The sequence below is a fragment of the Oncorhynchus clarkii genome, chromosome 24, assembly GCF_045791955.1.
Source record: "Oncorhynchus clarkii lewisi isolate Uvic-CL-2024 chromosome 24, UVic_Ocla_1.0, whole genome shotgun sequence".
Lineage (NCBI taxonomy): Eukaryota > Metazoa > Chordata > Actinopteri > Salmoniformes > Salmonidae > Oncorhynchus > Oncorhynchus clarkii.
The window spans coordinates 35,146,554-35,165,577 of record NC_092170.1 but is presented as its reverse complement, the minus strand read 5'-3'; the positions used below and the strand labels follow the sequence as shown (position 1 = coordinate 35,165,577).

At 45.9% G+C, this 19,024-nt stretch overlaps 1 protein-coding gene across 1 annotated transcript in view; it reads right to left on the bottom strand.

Annotated features, from left to right (window-relative positions):
* Nucleotides 1–14,474, bottom strand: part of LOC139382573 (StAR related lipid transfer domain containing 10) — a 36,539-nt gene extending 22,065 nt beyond the window's left edge. Inside the window, exons 1-3 of the mRNA XM_071126691.1 lie at nt 13,671–14,474; nt 811–958; nt 598–701 (exon numbers count right to left, since the gene is read on the bottom strand). Of these exons, the coding sequence (XP_070982792.1) occupies nt 598–701; nt 811–958; nt 13,671–13,826 (408 nt within the window). The 5' untranslated portion in view covers nt 13,827–14,474. The remainder of the gene's footprint in view (nt 1–597; nt 702–810; nt 959–13,670) is intronic.
* Nucleotides 14,475–19,024: the final 4,550 nt, after the last annotated feature.

The following is a 19,024-nucleotide window of genomic DNA, read 5'->3' as shown; positions in this document are numbered from 1 at the left end:
GGGAGAAGGTATAGTACAGGAACAGGGTTGGATAGCCCTGAGGGAGAAGGTATAGTACAGGAACAGGGTTGGAGAGCCCTGAGGGAGAAGGTATAGTACAGGAACAGGGTTGGAGAGCCCTGAGGGAGAAGGTATAGTACAGGAACAGGGTTGGAGAGCCCTGAGGGAGAAGGTATAGTACAGGAACAGGATTGGAGAGCCCTGAGGGAGAAGGTATAGTACAGGAACAGGGTTGGAGAGCCCTGAGGGAGAAGGTATAGTACAGGAACAGGGTTGGAGAGCCCTGAGGGAGAAGGTATAGTACAGGAACAGGGTTGGAGAGCCCTGAGGGAGAAGGTATAGTACAGGAACAGGGTTGGAGAGCCCTGAGGGAGAAGGTATAGTACAGGAACAGGGTTGGAGAGCCCTGAGGGAGAAGGTATAGTACAGGAACAGGGTTGGATAGCCCTGAGGGAGAAGGTATAGTACAGGAACAGGGTTGGAGAGCCCTGAGGGAGAAGGTATAGTACAGGAACAGGATTGGAGAGCCCTGAGGGAGAAGGTATAGTACAGGGTTCTGGACCAGGATACTCTCTCCCTGTACATGTTTATACTTACAGCATGTTTGACAGAGTAGTTCATGATGATGTAATCACTGCCAGTGGGCAGCCAAGAGCGCAGCGTGATGACGTCACGGTTCCTCAGCGGCTTGGGACACTTCCCTAGACACAGACGAGGAGGAGCCTCATTAACATACACACACTGAATGTGTGTGCGTGTGCGTGTGCGTGTGCGTGTGTGTGTGTGTGTGTGTGCATGTGTATGTCGTACAGGAGTAGTAGCCCACGTCTGCGTTAACAGTGAGTTTTCCGATGTCGAAGGTTTCGATGACGTTCGCGTCCCATTTCCTCCGGTACTCAATGTCATGGAGAACATCGTACATGGTCTCAGCTGGCACGTCCTTACACACCATCCGACACTGCAGGAGAGACACATTTAATAACTAGTCAACACACACAGTCATACACACACACACACACCTACCGTTATTTGACCAAACACACACTTGTGTGTGTGTGTGTTTGTGGGGGAGGGGCAGTTTAATAGTAAAACCGTGGGCACAACGTCAGGCTCTTAAAAAGTGAGAGCCACACCAGTGGCCTGCAAAACTGCCCTAGAGTAGCACCATCTCCATGGTTACCTCAGCCAGGGGAAGACTCCACACCACAACAACACAGACAGAAGATAGGGGAGTGGAGAAAGCCATAGAGGGCACTACTTTTAACCCCAGCTATATGGGGATAACCCAGACCAAAAGCAGTGCACTACCTATCAACAGCCTTGTGGGTCTGTGTTTGGAGGAATGAGCTGTGTGTGTGTGTGTGTGTGTGTGTGTGTGTGTGTGTGTGTGTGTGTGTGTGTGTGTGTGTGTGTGTGTGTGTGTGTGTGTGTGTGTGTGTGTGTGTGTGTGTGTGTGTGTGTTACGGATACAGGTATCCTGTGTCTGTGTGTATCCTGTGTGTGTTTCTTTTCTCTCCTTCTCCCCTCACAGGTGAAAATCATCACTCCCCAATCAGTCAACAATCAACCCATCAATCAGAAGACACACCTCCTCCTGTTTCCTACCCTATCACAGTTCCTTCCCCATGGTTTAAAAACCCCATCATTTGTTTGTTCAAGAGCTCAATCTTTGTAAGGCCATGTTGGTAGATAGCTGTTCTATATAGATTTCAGGAGCTCAATCTTTGTAATGCCATGTTAATAGATAGCTGTTCTTTGTAGATTTCAGGAGAGCTCAATCTTTGTAATGACATGTTGGTAGATCTCTGCTCTTGATAGATTTCAGTAGCACAATCTCTTTGTAAATGCCATGTATGTAGATCTCGCTCTTTGTGTAATAATTAACCTCTTTTTTTGTTTGAGCACCTCCAAATCACTTTGTCATCTCCTGTGAGTATTGTTTTTGTTTATGGTGTTTGCTGGTGGGAAAAAGGGGAAACCAAGACAAGTCGCCCATGGGCATACACTACCCGTAGGTAAACTTTGTTAAAACACACTAGTTAGAACTGGGCGGACCACCCACTGTATTTTTGGTTAGTTAGTTAGCTGTTGTTGAAATAGGCTAGCCTAGCTTAGGGGTGTTTTTGCATATTTGTTTCTTTCCTTGGGTCCAGCTCAGCCCCTTTTCCTGCTCCCCCCCCCATTACCGTGTGTTTATAATAAACCCTGAGTTTGACGGTATTATTTCGGTTGTCGTGGTTATTTCGTTCACTTTTACTTTGTCACTATAATAATTTACATGAGTTATGTTACGGGTCTCACTACCATCCCCCCTAGACTGTCGGGCCAAAAGAGATTCGTAACATAAGTGGGGGCTCATCCGGGATATGTCTTTACTGACACCCATGCCGCTCATGTAGATTGTTGTAGTGGTATAGTTCAGTGTTGAGCGTCATAGCTGAAGTAGCATTAGTGTTTGCTATTTTCGTTGGTTCTTGTGAAGTAGTGTAAGATGGCTACTTTTGATTTGAAGTCCTTTTTGGATAATCCTTCGTGGGAGGTTTTTGATAAATGTCGTAGAGTTGATTTAATGTCCTTGGCTGACCATTACTCAATATCGATTCCGCAGAGTGTAGTTAAGGCGGAGGTTAAACAGCTAGTGTTAAATGTATTGTTGGAAGAGCAGGTGCTTGTGTTACCGCTGCCTGAGTCTACTAACCCTGTAGGGGATGTAACTGCTCCTATAAGCCCATTGGTATCTGATAATGAGGGTGAGGCTAAAACACCAGCCACATTGTCCCATTTTGATCCACTCTCCCCACTGTCAAACGGTGATGCCAGAAGGGATGTCTGTTTAGCACAGTTCCAACTAGAGGTGGAAGAGAGAGCCCAAATTAGGCGAGAGACTCTCCAGTTGGAGATGTGTAAAATTGAGGCAGAAAGAGAACAGCGGCATTTGGAGATGTGTAAAATTGAGGCAGAAAAAGAACGAGAACAACGGCAGATGATGTGTAAAATTGAGGCAGAAAGAGAACAGCGGCAGATGACGTTTAAAATGCGCCAGATGGAACTGGAGGCAGAGACAGCGAGGCTAGCCTTCGTTCCTACTGTGCCTGTTTGTGAGCCGTCCCCACCTGCTGTGTCCTCAAACACGTTTGACATTAGTAGGCAGATAGCCTTAGTACCTTTGTTCAGAGAGTCGGAGGTTGACTCCTATTTTTGTGTATTTGAGCGTATAGCCGTAGCATTGAAGTGGCCTGAAGAGGTATGGTGCCTATTACTTCAGTGTAAATTAACTGGTAAAGCCCAAGAGGTTTTGTCAGCGCTACCTCTGGAGGACAGTTTGAATTATGAAGTGGTCAAAGCTACTGTTCTTCGTGCCTATGAGCTTGTGCCTGAGGCATACCGACAGAGATTTAGGTCTCATAGAAAGTCTTCTAGTAAGACTTATGTGGAATTTGCTAGAGACAAGGGAAATCTGTTTGATAAATGGCATGCTGCTAGTAAGGTAACTGATTTCAACTCTCTCCGGGAGTTAATCTTGTTGGAAGAATTTAAAAATTGCTTACCCGAACGCATTGTAGTTTACCTAAACGAACAGAAAGTATCCTCCCTGGCAGAAGCGTCTGTGTTGGCAGACGAGTTTGTGTTGACGCACAAGAGTGTGTTTTCGGCTCAAACTGAGAGTAGAACCACTGAGTTTCCTACCTTTAGCCCTAGTCGGCCCGCAGTAGTATATCAAGCACGCCAGAAGAATGAGCGTTCCTGTTTCTATTGTCATAAAGTGGGACATATGATTAATGATTGCTTCCTGCTTAAACGCAAACAAGGGATGCCTCTTCGTGCCAAGCCGCCAACAGGTGTTGGTCTAATTCGTACGGTTGTGAGGTCTGCAACAAAACAGGTGCCTCAGGGTAACTGTAGTTTGAAAGACCCAGTCCCCGACCGCAGTTATGAACCATTCATTTTCGAGGGGTTTGTGTCCCTAGAGAATGACGAAGCGTCTCAGCGTCCGGTTAAAATCCTTAGAGATACTGGTGCGGCGCAGTCGTTTATATTGTCTGATGTGTTGCCCTTATCTGACGATACATACTGTGGTTCCAGTGTGTTAGTGCAGGGTATTGAAATGGGTTTTGTCCCAGTGCCGTTGCACTTTGTGAAAGTACACTCTGAGTTAATCAGTGGAATATTCAGAGTGGGGGTACGTCCTAAGTTGCCAGTGAAAGGTGTGACCTTTATAATGGGTAACGATATTGCCGGAGGAAAGGTAGTACCCGTATTGGAAGTATTGGATAAAAGTGACCACTCTCTCTCGAATGAGTTGGCACAGAGTTATCCACATGTGTTCCCCGCTTGTGCTGTCACTCGTGCTCAGGCACTACAAGAGGGTGACTTGATAGATTTGTCGAACACTGTTCTGTTCAAAGAGGATGATCAAGAGGATGGATTATGTGATACCTCTGAGAAGTTGATCACCTCTGACAAACAGCCCAGGAAAGAATTAAAGAACGTTGAACTTATTGCTGATGCAATACAGTTACCAGTTACTCGTGAGCAGCTGATTGCTAACCAAAAGGTTGACAACAAGCTTGCTAAATGTTTTTCTAGTGTTGTCTCGTTAGAAGAGGTGAAGAAGAAGAATGTGGCTTACTTCATTGATGGTAATCTCCTCATGCGTAAATGGAAATCCCATGTTGACGCGGGTGGAGATTGGAATGCTGTTTACCAAATAGTGATTCCTACAGCCTTTCGACAAAATGTGTTATCCCTTGCTCATGATCACCAGTGGTCTGGTCATTTAGGAATTACAAAGACGTATGATCGGATCCTTCGACATTTCTTTTGGCCAGGTTTAAAACAAGATGTGGCTCAGTTCTGTCGGACATGCCACACCTGTCAGATAACAGGAAAACCAAATCAGGTTATTCCTCCCGCTCCTCTTTGTCCCATACCTGTCATAGGTGAACCATTTGAGCATGTGGTGGTTGATTGTGTCGGACCGTTACCGAAGACAAAATCGGGTAACCAGTTTTTGTTAACGATAATGTGTATGGCTACAAGATACCCCGAGGCTATTCCTCTGAGAAGGATTACAGCCCCAGTAGTGAGTAAGCAATTATGAGTTTTTGTCTCGTGTCTAATGATTGTTGTATGTTTTGCAAGGTTGTTGCTTGGTTGTAAGTATTAATTGTAATACTGTGGTCGCAATCCCTAGGGTTGCTCTTTTAAGGGTGGGAGTGTTACGGATACAGGTATCCTGTGTCTGTGTGTATCCTGTGTGTGTTTCTTTTCTCTCCTTCTCCCCTCACAGGTGAAAATCATCACTCCCCAATCAGTCAACAATCAACCCATCAATCAGAAGACACACCTCCTCCTGTTTCCTACCCTATCACAGTTCCTTCCCCATGGTTTAAAAACCCCATCATTTGTTTGTTCAAGAGCTCAATCTTTGTAAGGCCATGTTGGTAGATAGCTGTTCTATATAGATTTCAGGAGCTCAATCTTTGTAATGCCATGTTGGTAGATAGCTGTTCTTTGTAGATTTCAGGAGAGCTCAATCTTTGTAATGACATGTTGGTAGATCTCTGCTCTTGATAGATTTCAGTAGCACAATCTCTTTGTAAATGCCATGTATGTAGATCTCGCTCTTTGTGTAATAATTAACCTCTTCTTTTGTTTGAGCACCTCCAAATCACTTTGTCATCTCCTGTGAGTATTGTTTTTGTTTATGGTGTTTGCTGGTGGGAAAAAGGGGAAACCAAGACAAGTCACCCATGGGCATACACTACCCGTAGGTAAACTTTGTTAAAACACACTAGTTAGAACTGGGCGGACCACCCACTGTATTTTTGGTTAGTTAGTTAGCTGTTGTTGAAATAGGCTAGCCTAGCTTAGGGGTGTTTTTGCATATTTGTTTCTTTCCTTGGGTCCAGCTCAGCCCCTTTTCCTGCTCCCCCCCCCATTACCGTGTGTTTATAATAAACCCTGAGTTTGACGGTATTATTTCGGTTGTCGTGGTTATTTCGTTCACTTTTACTTTGTCACTATAATAATTTACATGAGTTATGTTACGGGTCTCACTACCATCCCCCCTAGACTGTCGGGCCAAAAGAGATTCGTAACAGTGTGTGTGTGTGTGTGTGTGTGTGTTGGACTAAGGACTTAAAAGTCACAATGGAGCTGCGAGAATAATGGAGTGATTGTGTCCGCAGGGCAGATTGAAACAGGAGAGGAAAAAAGAGAGGGAGGGAGAGAGAAGACATCACTGTAATTCTGTTAAAGTCATTCAGTATACTCCTCTACTGATGAGGACAGGAGAGACAAATGTCTGCTGTTTGCTGATGATCTTGTGCTTCTGTCACCAACCAAGGAGGGCCTACTGCAGCACCTAGATCTTCTGCACAGATTCTGCCAGACCTGGGCCCTGACAGACCTGGGTCCTGACTGTAAATCTCAGTAAGACAAAGATAATGGTGTTACAAAAAAGGTCCAGTCACCAGGACCACAAATACAAATTCCATCTCGACACCGTTGCCATAGAGCACACAAAAAGCTATACATACCTTGGCCTAAACATCAGCGCCACAGGTAACTTCCACAAAGCTGTGAACGATCTGAGAGACAAGGCAAGAAGGGCATTCTACAACCACCTAAAAGGAATCGATTCCCAAACTTTCCATACCAAAACCATCAACGACAGAAAGATGAATCTAGAGAAGAGTCCCCTAAGCAAGCTGGTCCTGGGGCTCTGTTCACAAACACAAACACACCCCACAGAGCACCAGGACTGCAACACAATTAGACCCAATAAAATCATGAGAAAACAAAAAGATGATTACTCAACACATTAGAAAGAATGAACAAAAAAACAGAGAAAACTAGAATGCTATTTGGCCCTAAACAGAGAGTACACAGTGGCAGAATACCTGACCACTGTGACTGACCCAAATTTAAGGAAAGCTTTGACTATGTACAGACTCAGTGAGCATAGCCCTGCTATTGAGAAAGGCCGCCGTAGGCAGACATGGCTTTCAAGAGAAGACAGGCTATGTGCACACTGCCCACAAAATGAGGTGAAAACTGAGCTGCACTTCCTAACCTCCTGCCAAATGTATAACCATATTAGAGACACATATTTCCCTCAGATTACACAGATCCACAAAGAATTCGAAAACAAATCCAATTTGGGTGAAATACCAGTGTGCAATCACAGCAGCAAGATGTGTGACCTGTTGCCACAAGAAAAGGGCAACCAGTGAAGAACAAACACCATTGTAAAAACAATCGATATTTATTCATTTTCCCTTTTGTACTTTAACTATTTGCATATCATTATACCACTGTATAATCAAATCAAATTGTATTTGTCACATACACATGGTTAGCAGATGTTAATGCGAGTGTAGCGAAATGCTTGTGCTTCTAGTTCCGACAATGCAGTAATAACCAACAAGTAATCTAACTAACAATTCCACAACTACTACCTCATAGACACAAGTGTAAGGGGATAAAGAATATGTACATAAAGATATATGAATGAGTGATGGTACAGAGCGGCATAGGCAAGATACAGTAGATGGTATTGAGTACAGTATATACATATGAGATGAGTATGTAAACAAAGTGGCATAGTTAAAGTGGCTAGTGATACATGTATTACATAAAGATGCAGTAGATGATATAGAGTACAGTATATACATATACATATGAGATGAATAATGTAGGGTATGTAAACATTATATTAGGTAGCATTGTTTAAAGTGGCTAGTGATATATTTTACATCATTTCCCATCAATTCCCATTATTAAAGTGGCTGGAGTTGAGTCAGTGTGTTGGTAGCAGCCACTCAATGTTAGTGGTGGCTGTTTAACAGTCTGATGGCCTTGAGATAGAAGCTGTTTTTCAGTCTCTCGGTCCCAGCTTTGATGCACCTGTACTGACCTCGCCTTCTGGATGATAGCGGGGTGAACAGGCAGTGGCTCGGGTGGTTGTTGTCCTTGATGATCTTTATGGCCTTCCTGTGACATCGGGTGGTGTAGGTGTCCTGGAGGGCAGGTAGTTTGCCCCCGGTGATGCGTTGTGCAGACCTCACTACCCTCTGGAGAGCCTTACGGTTGTGGGCGGAGCAGTTGCCGTACCAGGCGGTGATACAGCCCGACAGGATGCTCTCGATTGTGCATCTGTAGAAGTTTGTGAGTGCTTTTTCTTCAGCCTCCTGAGGTTGAAGAGGCGCTGCTGCGCCTTCTTCACGATGCTGTCTGTGTGAGTGGACCAAATCAGTTTGTCTGTGATGTGTATGCCGAGGTACTTAAAACTTACTACCCTCTCCACTACTGTTCCATCGATGTGGATAGGGGGGTGTTCCCTCTGCTGTTTCCTGAAGTCCACAATCATCTCCTTAGTTTTGTTGACGTTGAGTGTGAGCATGCTCTGAGGCCGTCTGGGCCTGCAGCCTTGTGAGGGTTGACACGTTTACATGTTTTCCTCACGTCGGCTGCAGTGAAGGAGAGTCCGCATGTTTTAGTTGCGGGCCGTGTCAGTGGCACTGTATTGTCCTCAAAGCGGGCAAAAAAGTTATTTAGTCTGCCTGGGAGCAAGGCATCCTGGTCCGTGACGGGGCTGGTTTTCTTTTTGTAATCCGTGATTGACTGTAGACCCTGCCACATACCTCTTGTGTCTGAGCCGTTGAATTGCGACTCTACTTTGTCTCTATACTGACGCTTAGCTTGTTTGATTGCCTTGCGGAGGGAATAGTTACACTGTTTGTATTCGGTCATGTTTCCGGTCACCTTGCCCTGATTAAAAGCAGTGGTTCGCGCTTTCAGTTTCATGCAAATGCTGCCATCAATCCACGTTTTCTGGTTTGGGAATGTTTTAATCGTTGCTATGGGAACGACATCTTCAACGCACGTTCTAATGAACTCGCTCACCGAATCAGCGTATTCGTCAATGTTGTTGTCTGACGCAATATGAAACATATTCCAGTCCACGTGATGGAAGCAGTCTTGGAGTGTGGAATCAGCTTGGTCGGACCAGCGTTGAACAGACCTCAGCGCGGGAGCTTCTTGTTTTAGTTTCTGTCTGTAGGCAGGGATCAGCAAAATGGAGTCGTGGTCAGCTTTTCCGAAAGGGGGGCGGGGCAGGGCCTTATATGCGTCGCGGAAGTTAGAATAACAATGATCCAAGGTCTTTCCAGCCCTGGTTGCGCAATCAATATGCTGATAAAATTTAGGGAGTCTTGTTTTCAGATTAGCCTTGTTAAAATCCCCAGCTACAATGAATGCAGCCTCCGGATAAATGGATTCCAGTTTGCAAAGAGTCAAATAAAGTTTGTTCAGAGCCATCGATGTGTCTGCTTGGGGGGGAATATATACGGCTGTGATTATAATCGAAGAGAATTCCCTTGGTAGATAATGCGGTCGACATTTGATTGTGAGGAATTCTAAATCAGGTGAACAGAAGGACTTGAGTTCCTGTGTGTTGTTATGACCACACCACGTCTCGTTAACCATAAAGCATACGCCCCCGCCCCTCTTCTTACCAGAAAGATGTTTGTTTCTGTCTGCGCGATGCACAAAGACAATGACATTTGAAATGTCTCTATTCCTTTAAAACTTTTGTGATGTTTACTGCTCATTTCTGATTGTTTATTTCACTTTGGTTTATTATCTAGTTCACTTGCTTTGGCAATGTAAACATATGTTCCCCATGACAATAAATCCCCTTAAACTGAATTGAGAGAGAGAGAGACATGGAGAATGGTGTTTGTGAACCGTCAATTGACAAGAGTCCTGTGGGCCAGACACTGCATGCTCACAGTCACATGATACACGACCTCTAACCTGATACACACACACACACACACACCCTCCCCCCTGCATCAGACTGCACAGTCAGCTGCTGTGTTTAATCCAGCATTCCTCCTTGTCCCCCCCCCCCCCCCCCCCCCCAGGCCTGTCAAAGCTCATCTGTTCTGCTGGACACGGGTAGAGGAACGTGGAAGAGAAGGATGAGAGGGGATGAGTGTGTATCTGTATAACATCAGTGAGTAGGGGTTCCCTCAGTCCTCAGGGTGTGTGTGGGCTGGGGAAAGACCAAACAGTACCCAGCAGTCTGACAGACTATCAAGCCACCCACATATGACACACACACCGTTCACATTTACATACAGAAGGATAGCTCTGCTGCCTTAGTGTGAGTGTGTGTGTGTGTGTGTGTGTGTGTGTGTGTGTGTGTGTGTGTGTGTGTGTGTGTGTGTGTGTGTAATGCTGATGATATGGCTGACCAGTGGTTACTGGCTATTAGATTATTGATGATAATGATGCTGATAATAACAACACTATGGGGATCTCTCCCCAATTCCTCTTTACATGTCACTGTTCTCTACTGCTATAGACCCTCAGTGAGAACACTACAACAGCCCCCTCAGTGAGAACACTACAACAGCCCCCTCAGTGAGAACACTACAACAGCCCCCTCAGTGGGAACACTACAACAGCCCCCTCAGTGAGAACACTACAACAGCCCCCTCAGTGAGAACACTACAACAGCCCCCTCAGTGAGAACACTACAACAGCCCCCTCAGTGAGAACACTACAACAGCCCCCTCAGTGGGAACACTACAACAGCCCCCTCAGTGAGAACACTACAACAGCCCCCTCAGGGAGAGGAGAACACTACAACAGCCCCCTCAGGGAGAGGAGAACACTACAACAGCCCCCTCAGGGAGAGGAGAACACTACAACAGCCCCCTCAGGGAGAGGAGAACACTACAACAGCCCCCTCAGGGAGAGGAGAACACTACAACAGCCCCCTCAGGGAGAGGAGAACACTACAACAGCCCCCTCCGTGAGAGGAGAACACTACAACAGCCCCCTCCGTGAGAGGAGAACACTACAACAGCCCCCTCAGTGAGAGGAGAACACTACAACAGCCCCCTCAGTGGGAACACTACAACAGCCCCCTCAGGGAGAACACTACAACAGCCCCCTCAGGGAGAGGAGAACACTACAACAGCCCCCTCAGTGGGAACACTACAACAGCCCCCTCAGTGAGAACACTACAACAGCCCCCTCAGTGTGAACACTACAACAGCCCCCTCAGGGAGAACACTCCAACAGCCCCCTCAGTGGGAACACTACAACAGCCCCCTCAGTGAGAACACTACAACGGCCCCCTCAGTGAGAACACTACAACAGCCCCCTCCGTGAGAGGAGAACACTACAACAGCCCCCTCAGGGAGAGGAGAACACTACAACAGCCCCCTCAGTGAGAGGAGAACAATACAACAGCCCCCTCAGTGGGAACACTACAACAGCCCCCTCAGGGAGAACACTACAACAGCCCCCTCAGGGAGAGGAGAACACTACAACAGCCCCCTCAGTGGGAACACTACAACAGCCCCCTCAGTGAGAACACTACAACAGCCCCCTCAGTGTGAACACTACAACAGCCCCCTCAGGGAGAACACTCCAACAGCCCCCTCAGTGGGAACACTACAACAGCCCCCTCAGTGAGAACACTACAACGGCCTCCTCAGTGAGAACACTACAACAGCCCCCTCAGTGGGAACACTACAACAGCCCCCTCAGTGGGAACACTACTACAGCCCCCTCAGTGGGAACACTACAACAGCCCCCTCAGTGGGAACACTACAACAGCCCCCTCAGGGAGAGGAGAACACTACAACAGCCCCCTCAGTGAGAACACTACAACAGCCCCCTCAGTGGGAACACTACAACAGCCCCCTCAGTGGGAACACTACAACAGCCCCCTCAGGGAGAGGAGAACACTACAACAGCCCCCTCAGTGGGAACACTACAACAGCCCCCTCAGTGGGAACACTACAACAGCCCCCTCAGGGAGAGGAGAACACTACAACAGCCCCCTCAGGGAGAGGAGAACACTACAACAGCCCCCTCCGTGAGAGGAGAACACTACAACAGCCCCCTCAGGGAGAGGAGAACACTACAACAGCCCCCTCAGTGAGAGGAGAACACTACAACAGCCCCCTCAGGGAGAACACTACAACAGCCCCCTCAGTGAGAGGAAAACACTACAACAGACTGGATATCACACTCACACACTTTCCACATGTATCAGCTGGGAGCATCTGTGCTTTTATCCAAGTCTATAGATAGAAGAACAGGACCATAGCATCACTGCCTCCTGCGCGCACACACACACACACACACACACACACACACACACACACACACACACACACACACACACACACACACACACACACACACACACACCAGGGTTTAGAGAGACACACACAAGGATGTAATGGGTTTGAGGGCTACTCCCATTAGTGTATCCTGCTCTCTCTTAACTGAGCAAAAACACAAACACACAGTCTCACACCTTTATCCCCTATGGCTATGAGTGCAGAGAGAGACACGGCCTCTCCTTAAGCACACATTACCCACTCTGTGACATTATCTACTCTGTGACATTACCCACGCTGTGACATTACCCACACTGTGACATTACCCACGCTGTGACATTACCCACGCTGTGACAATACCCGTGCTATGACATTACCCGCGCTGTGACATTACCCGCGCTGTGACATTACCCGCGCTGTGATATTACCCGCGTTGTGACATTACCCGCGCTGTGACATTACCCGCGCTGTGACATTATCCGCGCTGTGACATTACCCGCGCTGTGACATTACCCGCGCTGTGACATTACCCGCGCTGTGACATTACCCGCGCTGTGACAATACCCGCGCTGTGACATTACCCGCGCTGTGACATTACCCGCGCTGTGACATTACCCGCGTTGTGACATTACCCGCGCTGTGACATTACCCACGCTGTGACATTACCCGCACTGTGACATTACCCGCGCTGTGACATTACCCACGCTGTGACATTACCCACACTATGACATTACCCACGCTGTGACATTACCCGCGCTGTGACATTACCTGCGCTGTGACATGCACTCTGTGACAAATCAGGCAAACGGACACTTAGAGACAGATAGATGACAGCTAATGAAACAGGTTTACTGCCTACCTACCATATGTTTCCTTCTCTATGACCACTACCCCAACAGGTGCCACAACTGACGGTCATGTCTGTCAAAAAGAATGTGTCAGTTATTGTACCTGCACTCACAGGTTGCAGAATAGGAATCTCTGTGGGAAACGGAACAAGACTCTCACCTGCAGTTTCTTACATCACACACACACACACACACACACACACACACACACACACACACACACACACACACACACACACACACACACACACACACACACACACACACACACACACACACCTGAGTTTACACTAGTGTGACGTCAGAGCTGATTAATCATGTGTACAGTACACACATTTCCTCTTTCACCTTCAATTTCCCCTCCCCTCCACCTCCCTTCCTCAAACAACTCCATGTGAGAACACCTGTTTGTCCGCTGTCCTGCCACAGACCCGGATACATGCAGCACACACCTGACCCTGGCCCTGGCACAATACTTTAACAATCTAGATTTCCTTTTTTCCCTGTAAATAACACTTCCTTTCCCTCCTTTGAGTAATATTATGAAAGGGTTTCAGTTTAGGACATTATGATGTGTGCTATGGGACTGTGTGACCGAGGTAACCCATATGATGTCCTCTATTCCTCACATTTTTCCATTCACCTGAGTACCGGCCTACCCTGTTCTCACCTTAATCTTGTGGAGTGACTTCTCCTCGTCTCCTCCTATAGTCTGAGTCCACACTGTCATGTCCGTCTTATTGTAGGTCAGACTCCAGCCCTCCTCACTCCCGCACTCCTCCTTGAAGCTGCTGAATGCCCGGTCATCCGGGATCAACACCGACATAATCTTTTACCGGGTAGCGCGAGCTCGCTCTTCTGCAGTTCACTGGGAAGAACAACGATCGGACCAAACCGAGGTAGGGAAACTCCCGATGGCGGAGAGACCCGAAGCAGACTGGGACGAACGGGCGCCGGTGAGGAGTGACTGAGCTAAACGACGTAACGTTACACCTCTTATCCTCTGAGTGAATTATTCCTATAATGTCATTTCTTTATCACACACACTGAGCACGCAATCCGCGTATTGTGATGATGTGTGTTTAGAAAGGAGAGTTGCTGAACAAACACGAAGAACGCACAAAAACACGGGTATAAAAATACAAAAATCTACAGTTTTCATAGAAACTATACAAACACGTGAGTGGAAGCTTTCCGTTGTTTATCTTATAACATTATTGACCCTCTGGCGTGAATCAATTTCAGCTCAATATGGTCCACAGCAGCTATATAAGTGAGACATATGTGTCCGCTGTCTCACCGCGACTCCACTGGAGATGAGAGGCTGACAAGTCGGATGGTTATGATCAATTGTTGCGCGTTTACATTTCAGTTCCCCTGCGTCGCTGTGTGCCCCCCTATGGTCACTCGACGTCGTCGTTGGATGGTGCAGTGTGACGAATAGAGGAAAGCGTTGGAGACACACAGAGAAGCAATACCAGATTGACAACCGCCCACTCGGCTACGTGCACATGTAACGGATGTGAAACGGCTGGCTAGTTAGCGGTGGTGCGCGCTAAATAGCGTTTCAATCGGTAACGTCACTTACTCTGAGACCTTGAAGTAGTGGTTCCCCTTGCTCTGCAAGGTTCGCGGTTTTTGTGGAGCAATGGGTAATGATGCTTCGAGGGTGACTGTTGTTGATGTGTGCAGAGGGTCCCTGGTTCGCGCCTGGGTATGGGCGAGGGGACGGTCTAAAGTTATAACTGTTACACACACTCAGACGGACACACACATGTCCCTGTATCAGGGACCAGATATCAGCAGCGTGCCTGGTCCAATAAGCTGACGTTTACTCTCCTCCCTACCTCCACCCTTTTCTGCTGTTGTCGTTTATTTTCTCACTATTTTTCTTGCAATTTCAACAATATAACCATTATTGTGGGATATGGCTATTGGGAGAATGCCCTTAGGCTACTTTAGAAACGTGAAACAAGACCAGTAGCCTACACTCAGACCAGTAGCCTACACTCAGACCAGTAGCCTACACTCACCTATGGCGATGTACAGACCAGTAGCCTACACTCACTCACCTATGGCGATGTACAGACCAGTAACCTACACTCACCTATGGCGATGTACAGACCAGTAGCCTACACTCACCTATGGCGATGTACAGACCAGTAGCCTACACTCACCTATGGCGATGTACAGACCAGTAACCTACACTCAGATATGGCGATGTACAGACCAGTAGCCTACACTCACCTATGGCGATGTACAGACCAGTAGCCTACACTCACCTATGGCGATGTACAGACCAGTAACCTACACTCAGATATGGCGATGTACAGACCAGTAGCCTACACTCAGACCAGTAACCTACACTCAGACCAGTAACCTACACTCAGACCAGTAACCTACACTCAGACCAGTAACCTACACTCAGATATGGCGATGTACAGACCAGTAACCTACACTCAGACCAGTAACCTACACTCAGACCAGTAACCTACACTCAGACCAGTAACCTACACTCAGACCAGTAACCTACACTCAGACCAGTAACCTACACTCAGACCAGTAACCTACACTCAGATATGGCGATGTACAGACCAATAGCCTACACTCAGATATGGCTGCAAAGCACTTCTGTCAACAGTGGCACTGCACTGACCCAACACAGCTGTACACACACACACACCTGCCCAAGAACAGAACCATAACTTTGGTTTCATGCAAGTTTATTCGTCATTCACATATCCATCCCTGTTTGACTAAGATGAGAAGAGAAAATATGTGTTGGTATTAATAAAGGGGTGGAAGTTAAGCTAGCAGCTAGCAGCTAGCCCGAAGCTAGTACTTTTCAGACGGGGCGGAAACGTTTATTTAATTAGTCCGTTGTTGACACGGTCTCAAAATGTTTCACACGTCAGCAGTCTAGAATTCAAGATATTAGACTTTTAAGAAGCTAAATGTCACTGGCCACATCATCAAGATGATGCAAAATATCTGGATAAATTGACTGCTGACATGGAAAACATTTCAGGACTGTATCAAGGAGTGGACTCATGAAAGAAATACCCAAAACATTTCAGGACTGTATCAAGGAGTGGACTCATGAAAGAAATACCCAAAACATTTCAGGACTGTATCAAGGAGTGGACTAATGAAATAAATACCCAAAACATTTCAGGACTGTATCAAGGAGTGGACTCATGAAAGAAATACCCAAAACATTTCAGGACTGTATCAAGGAGTGGACTCATGAAAGAAATACCCAAAAGATTTCAGGACTGTATCAAGGAGTGGACTCATGAAAGAAATACCCAAAACATTTCAGGACTGTATCAAGGAGTGGACTCATGGAAGAAATACCCAAAACATTTCAGGACTGTATCAAGGAGTGGACTCATGAAAGAAATACCCAAAAGATTTGAGTGGATTTCCCTCTATGGATTTTGGGAACTGGCCAGCCAGGCACGTTTGATACATTTTCTACTAGCCCAGTCTGAATAGTACTAGGTTAGCGGCTAGCTTAACTTCCATCAATAGGCTAGCTTAACTTCCATCAACAGGCTAGCTTAACTTCCATCAATAGGCTAGCTTAACTTCCATCAACAGGCTAGCTTAACTTCCATCAACAGGCTAGCTTAACTTCCATCAACAGGCTAGCTTAGCTTCCATCAACAGGCTAGCTTAACTTCCATCAACAGGCTATCTTAACTTCCATCAACAGGCTAGCTTAACTTCCATCAACAGGCTAGCTTAACTTCCATCAACAGGCTAGCTTAACTTCCATCAACAGGCTAGCTTAACTTCCATCAACAGGCAGTGTCCCCAATCACTACCATTGGGAATTGGGACATTTTTTTTAGACCAGAGGAAAGACTGCCTCCTACTGGCCCTCCAACACCACTTCCATCAGCATCTGGTCTCCCATCAAAGGAACTGACCAGGACCAACCCTGCTTAGCTTCAGAAGCAAGCCAGCAGTGGTATGCAGGGTGGTATGCTGCTGGCAAAGTTGAGCCTGCTCTGAGAATTTTGTAACAACCAAAATTCCAATAATTTATGTTGTGATCTTTCTGATTCCCCCTTATGGTGTACATTCTTAGAAACGAGGATTCCTAAAGGGTTCTTCGGATGTCCCCATAGGATAACCCTTTTTGCAGGCGCAAATGTAAATGAGCTATTTACATGCTGAAGCGCCATATGGTGTCATCCTTTTCACCTACAATCTTATAAAAGAAGGTGCTATCCTTTCGACAGAGGGTTCTACATGGAATCCAAAAGAGTTCTACCTGGAACCAAAAAGGGTTATTCTATGGGGACAGCTGAAGAACCCTTTTGGAATCCTTGTTTATTAGAATGTACAGGTAAGGGGGAATCGGAAAGATCAGCACAGCAATACAATATTCTCAGAGCAGGCTCAACTTGCCCGACTGCAAATACTTCCATAAATGATGGAACTCTTCGGGCAACCCAAAAATAGTCCTGACTTGCCGGAACGGGCAAGTGCCTTTAAGACTTAATGTCAATTCCTTACAAAGAAAGACATCTCCAATGGGATAATACGCCACCTGTCTCTGATATTTAATGTCTGAATAAGTCCCTTAGTCTGGTGTCTTATATATCAGGCCTGGGTAGGCTACAGTTTTAATGACTTTATATTTATTAGTCTGGGAACAGAACAGAGTTTTAATGACTTTATATTTATTAGTCTGGTGTCTTATATATCAGGCCTGGGTAGGCCACAGTTTTAATGACTTTATATTTATTAGTCTGGGAACAGAACAGAGTTTTAATGACTTTATATTTATTAGTCTGGTGTCTTATATATCAGGCCTGGGTAGGCCACAGTTTTAATGACTTTATATTTATTAGTCTGGTGTCTTATATCAGGCCTGGGTAGGCCACAGTTTTAATGACTTTATATTTATTAGTCTGGGAACAGAACACAGTTTTAATGACTTTATATTTATTAGTCTGGGAACAGAACAGAGTTCCTTTAAGAAGTGGAAAGGCAGTAAAGCAATAGTGACACATTTCCTCTTGGCTTTGAGCTATGGTTTTGTGTTTGGCGGAATGAGATGTGTACTTGTGTGTTTGGATGAACGCCACAGGTGCTTTCTCTCCCCAGGTGGAGAAAAATGTCTAAACTTTTTAAACTCTGAAAATGAAAACTATTTCCCTCTCTTGGAATTGCCATGTTCTCTCATCCACACCTGGTAGTGACTCTCTCAGGTATTTACACTGAGGCAAGCACACAGAGCGGCAGGGTAGCCTAGTGGTTAGAGCGTTAATAAAGGTTAAATAAAATAAACAGAGCAAACTATATATGTTTAAATGATTCTTAATTTTTCTTAATATTTCAAACATTGGCCAGAACAGCCCCATAGCCTTTGTCAAAAGTTTCTCAAGAGACCAGCAAATGAACAATGCTCTCTGCATGTGATTTCTCCTCTAAGGATTAGGCTATAGGGCCGCCCCTACATTAACATTGTTTGGGATTACTGCAAACAGCAACTTCTTAGGAATTTTGGATTTCACAGCAAGACTGTTTTTTCAGACTCTCAGGTGAGGTCATATGGTCAAATAGCAGCATGGCATGTGTCTGTGCTGTCATAGTGAATGGACTGGGGAAAACAGGAGCTATTCTGAAAAATACAAAAGGCAAAGAAAATACATTTTACGAGGTGATCAACTGTGATGAGTCTTGTGATATGTAGCCGACATTAAAGGTTGATCTGTAAAGTTACATTTGAATGTTGTAAGTGATCAAATGGTTGACCCTGGGTTATAGATGTCTCCAACAAATATATTATGTTTTCCTATTGAATGTACAAGGTACATTTCCTAAGCTCCCACATTGTGTCTAACTAACTGGTGGCCAACGTTCTTCTTCTTCTTCTTCTTCTTCTTCTTCTTCTTCTGGGGATTTTATATAGTGGTTGACAACCAACTTTAAGGTGCATCACCGCCACCAACTGGACTGGAGTGTAAACCAGTGAGAAGGAAGGTCTCAATTCTATTCAATATTCTC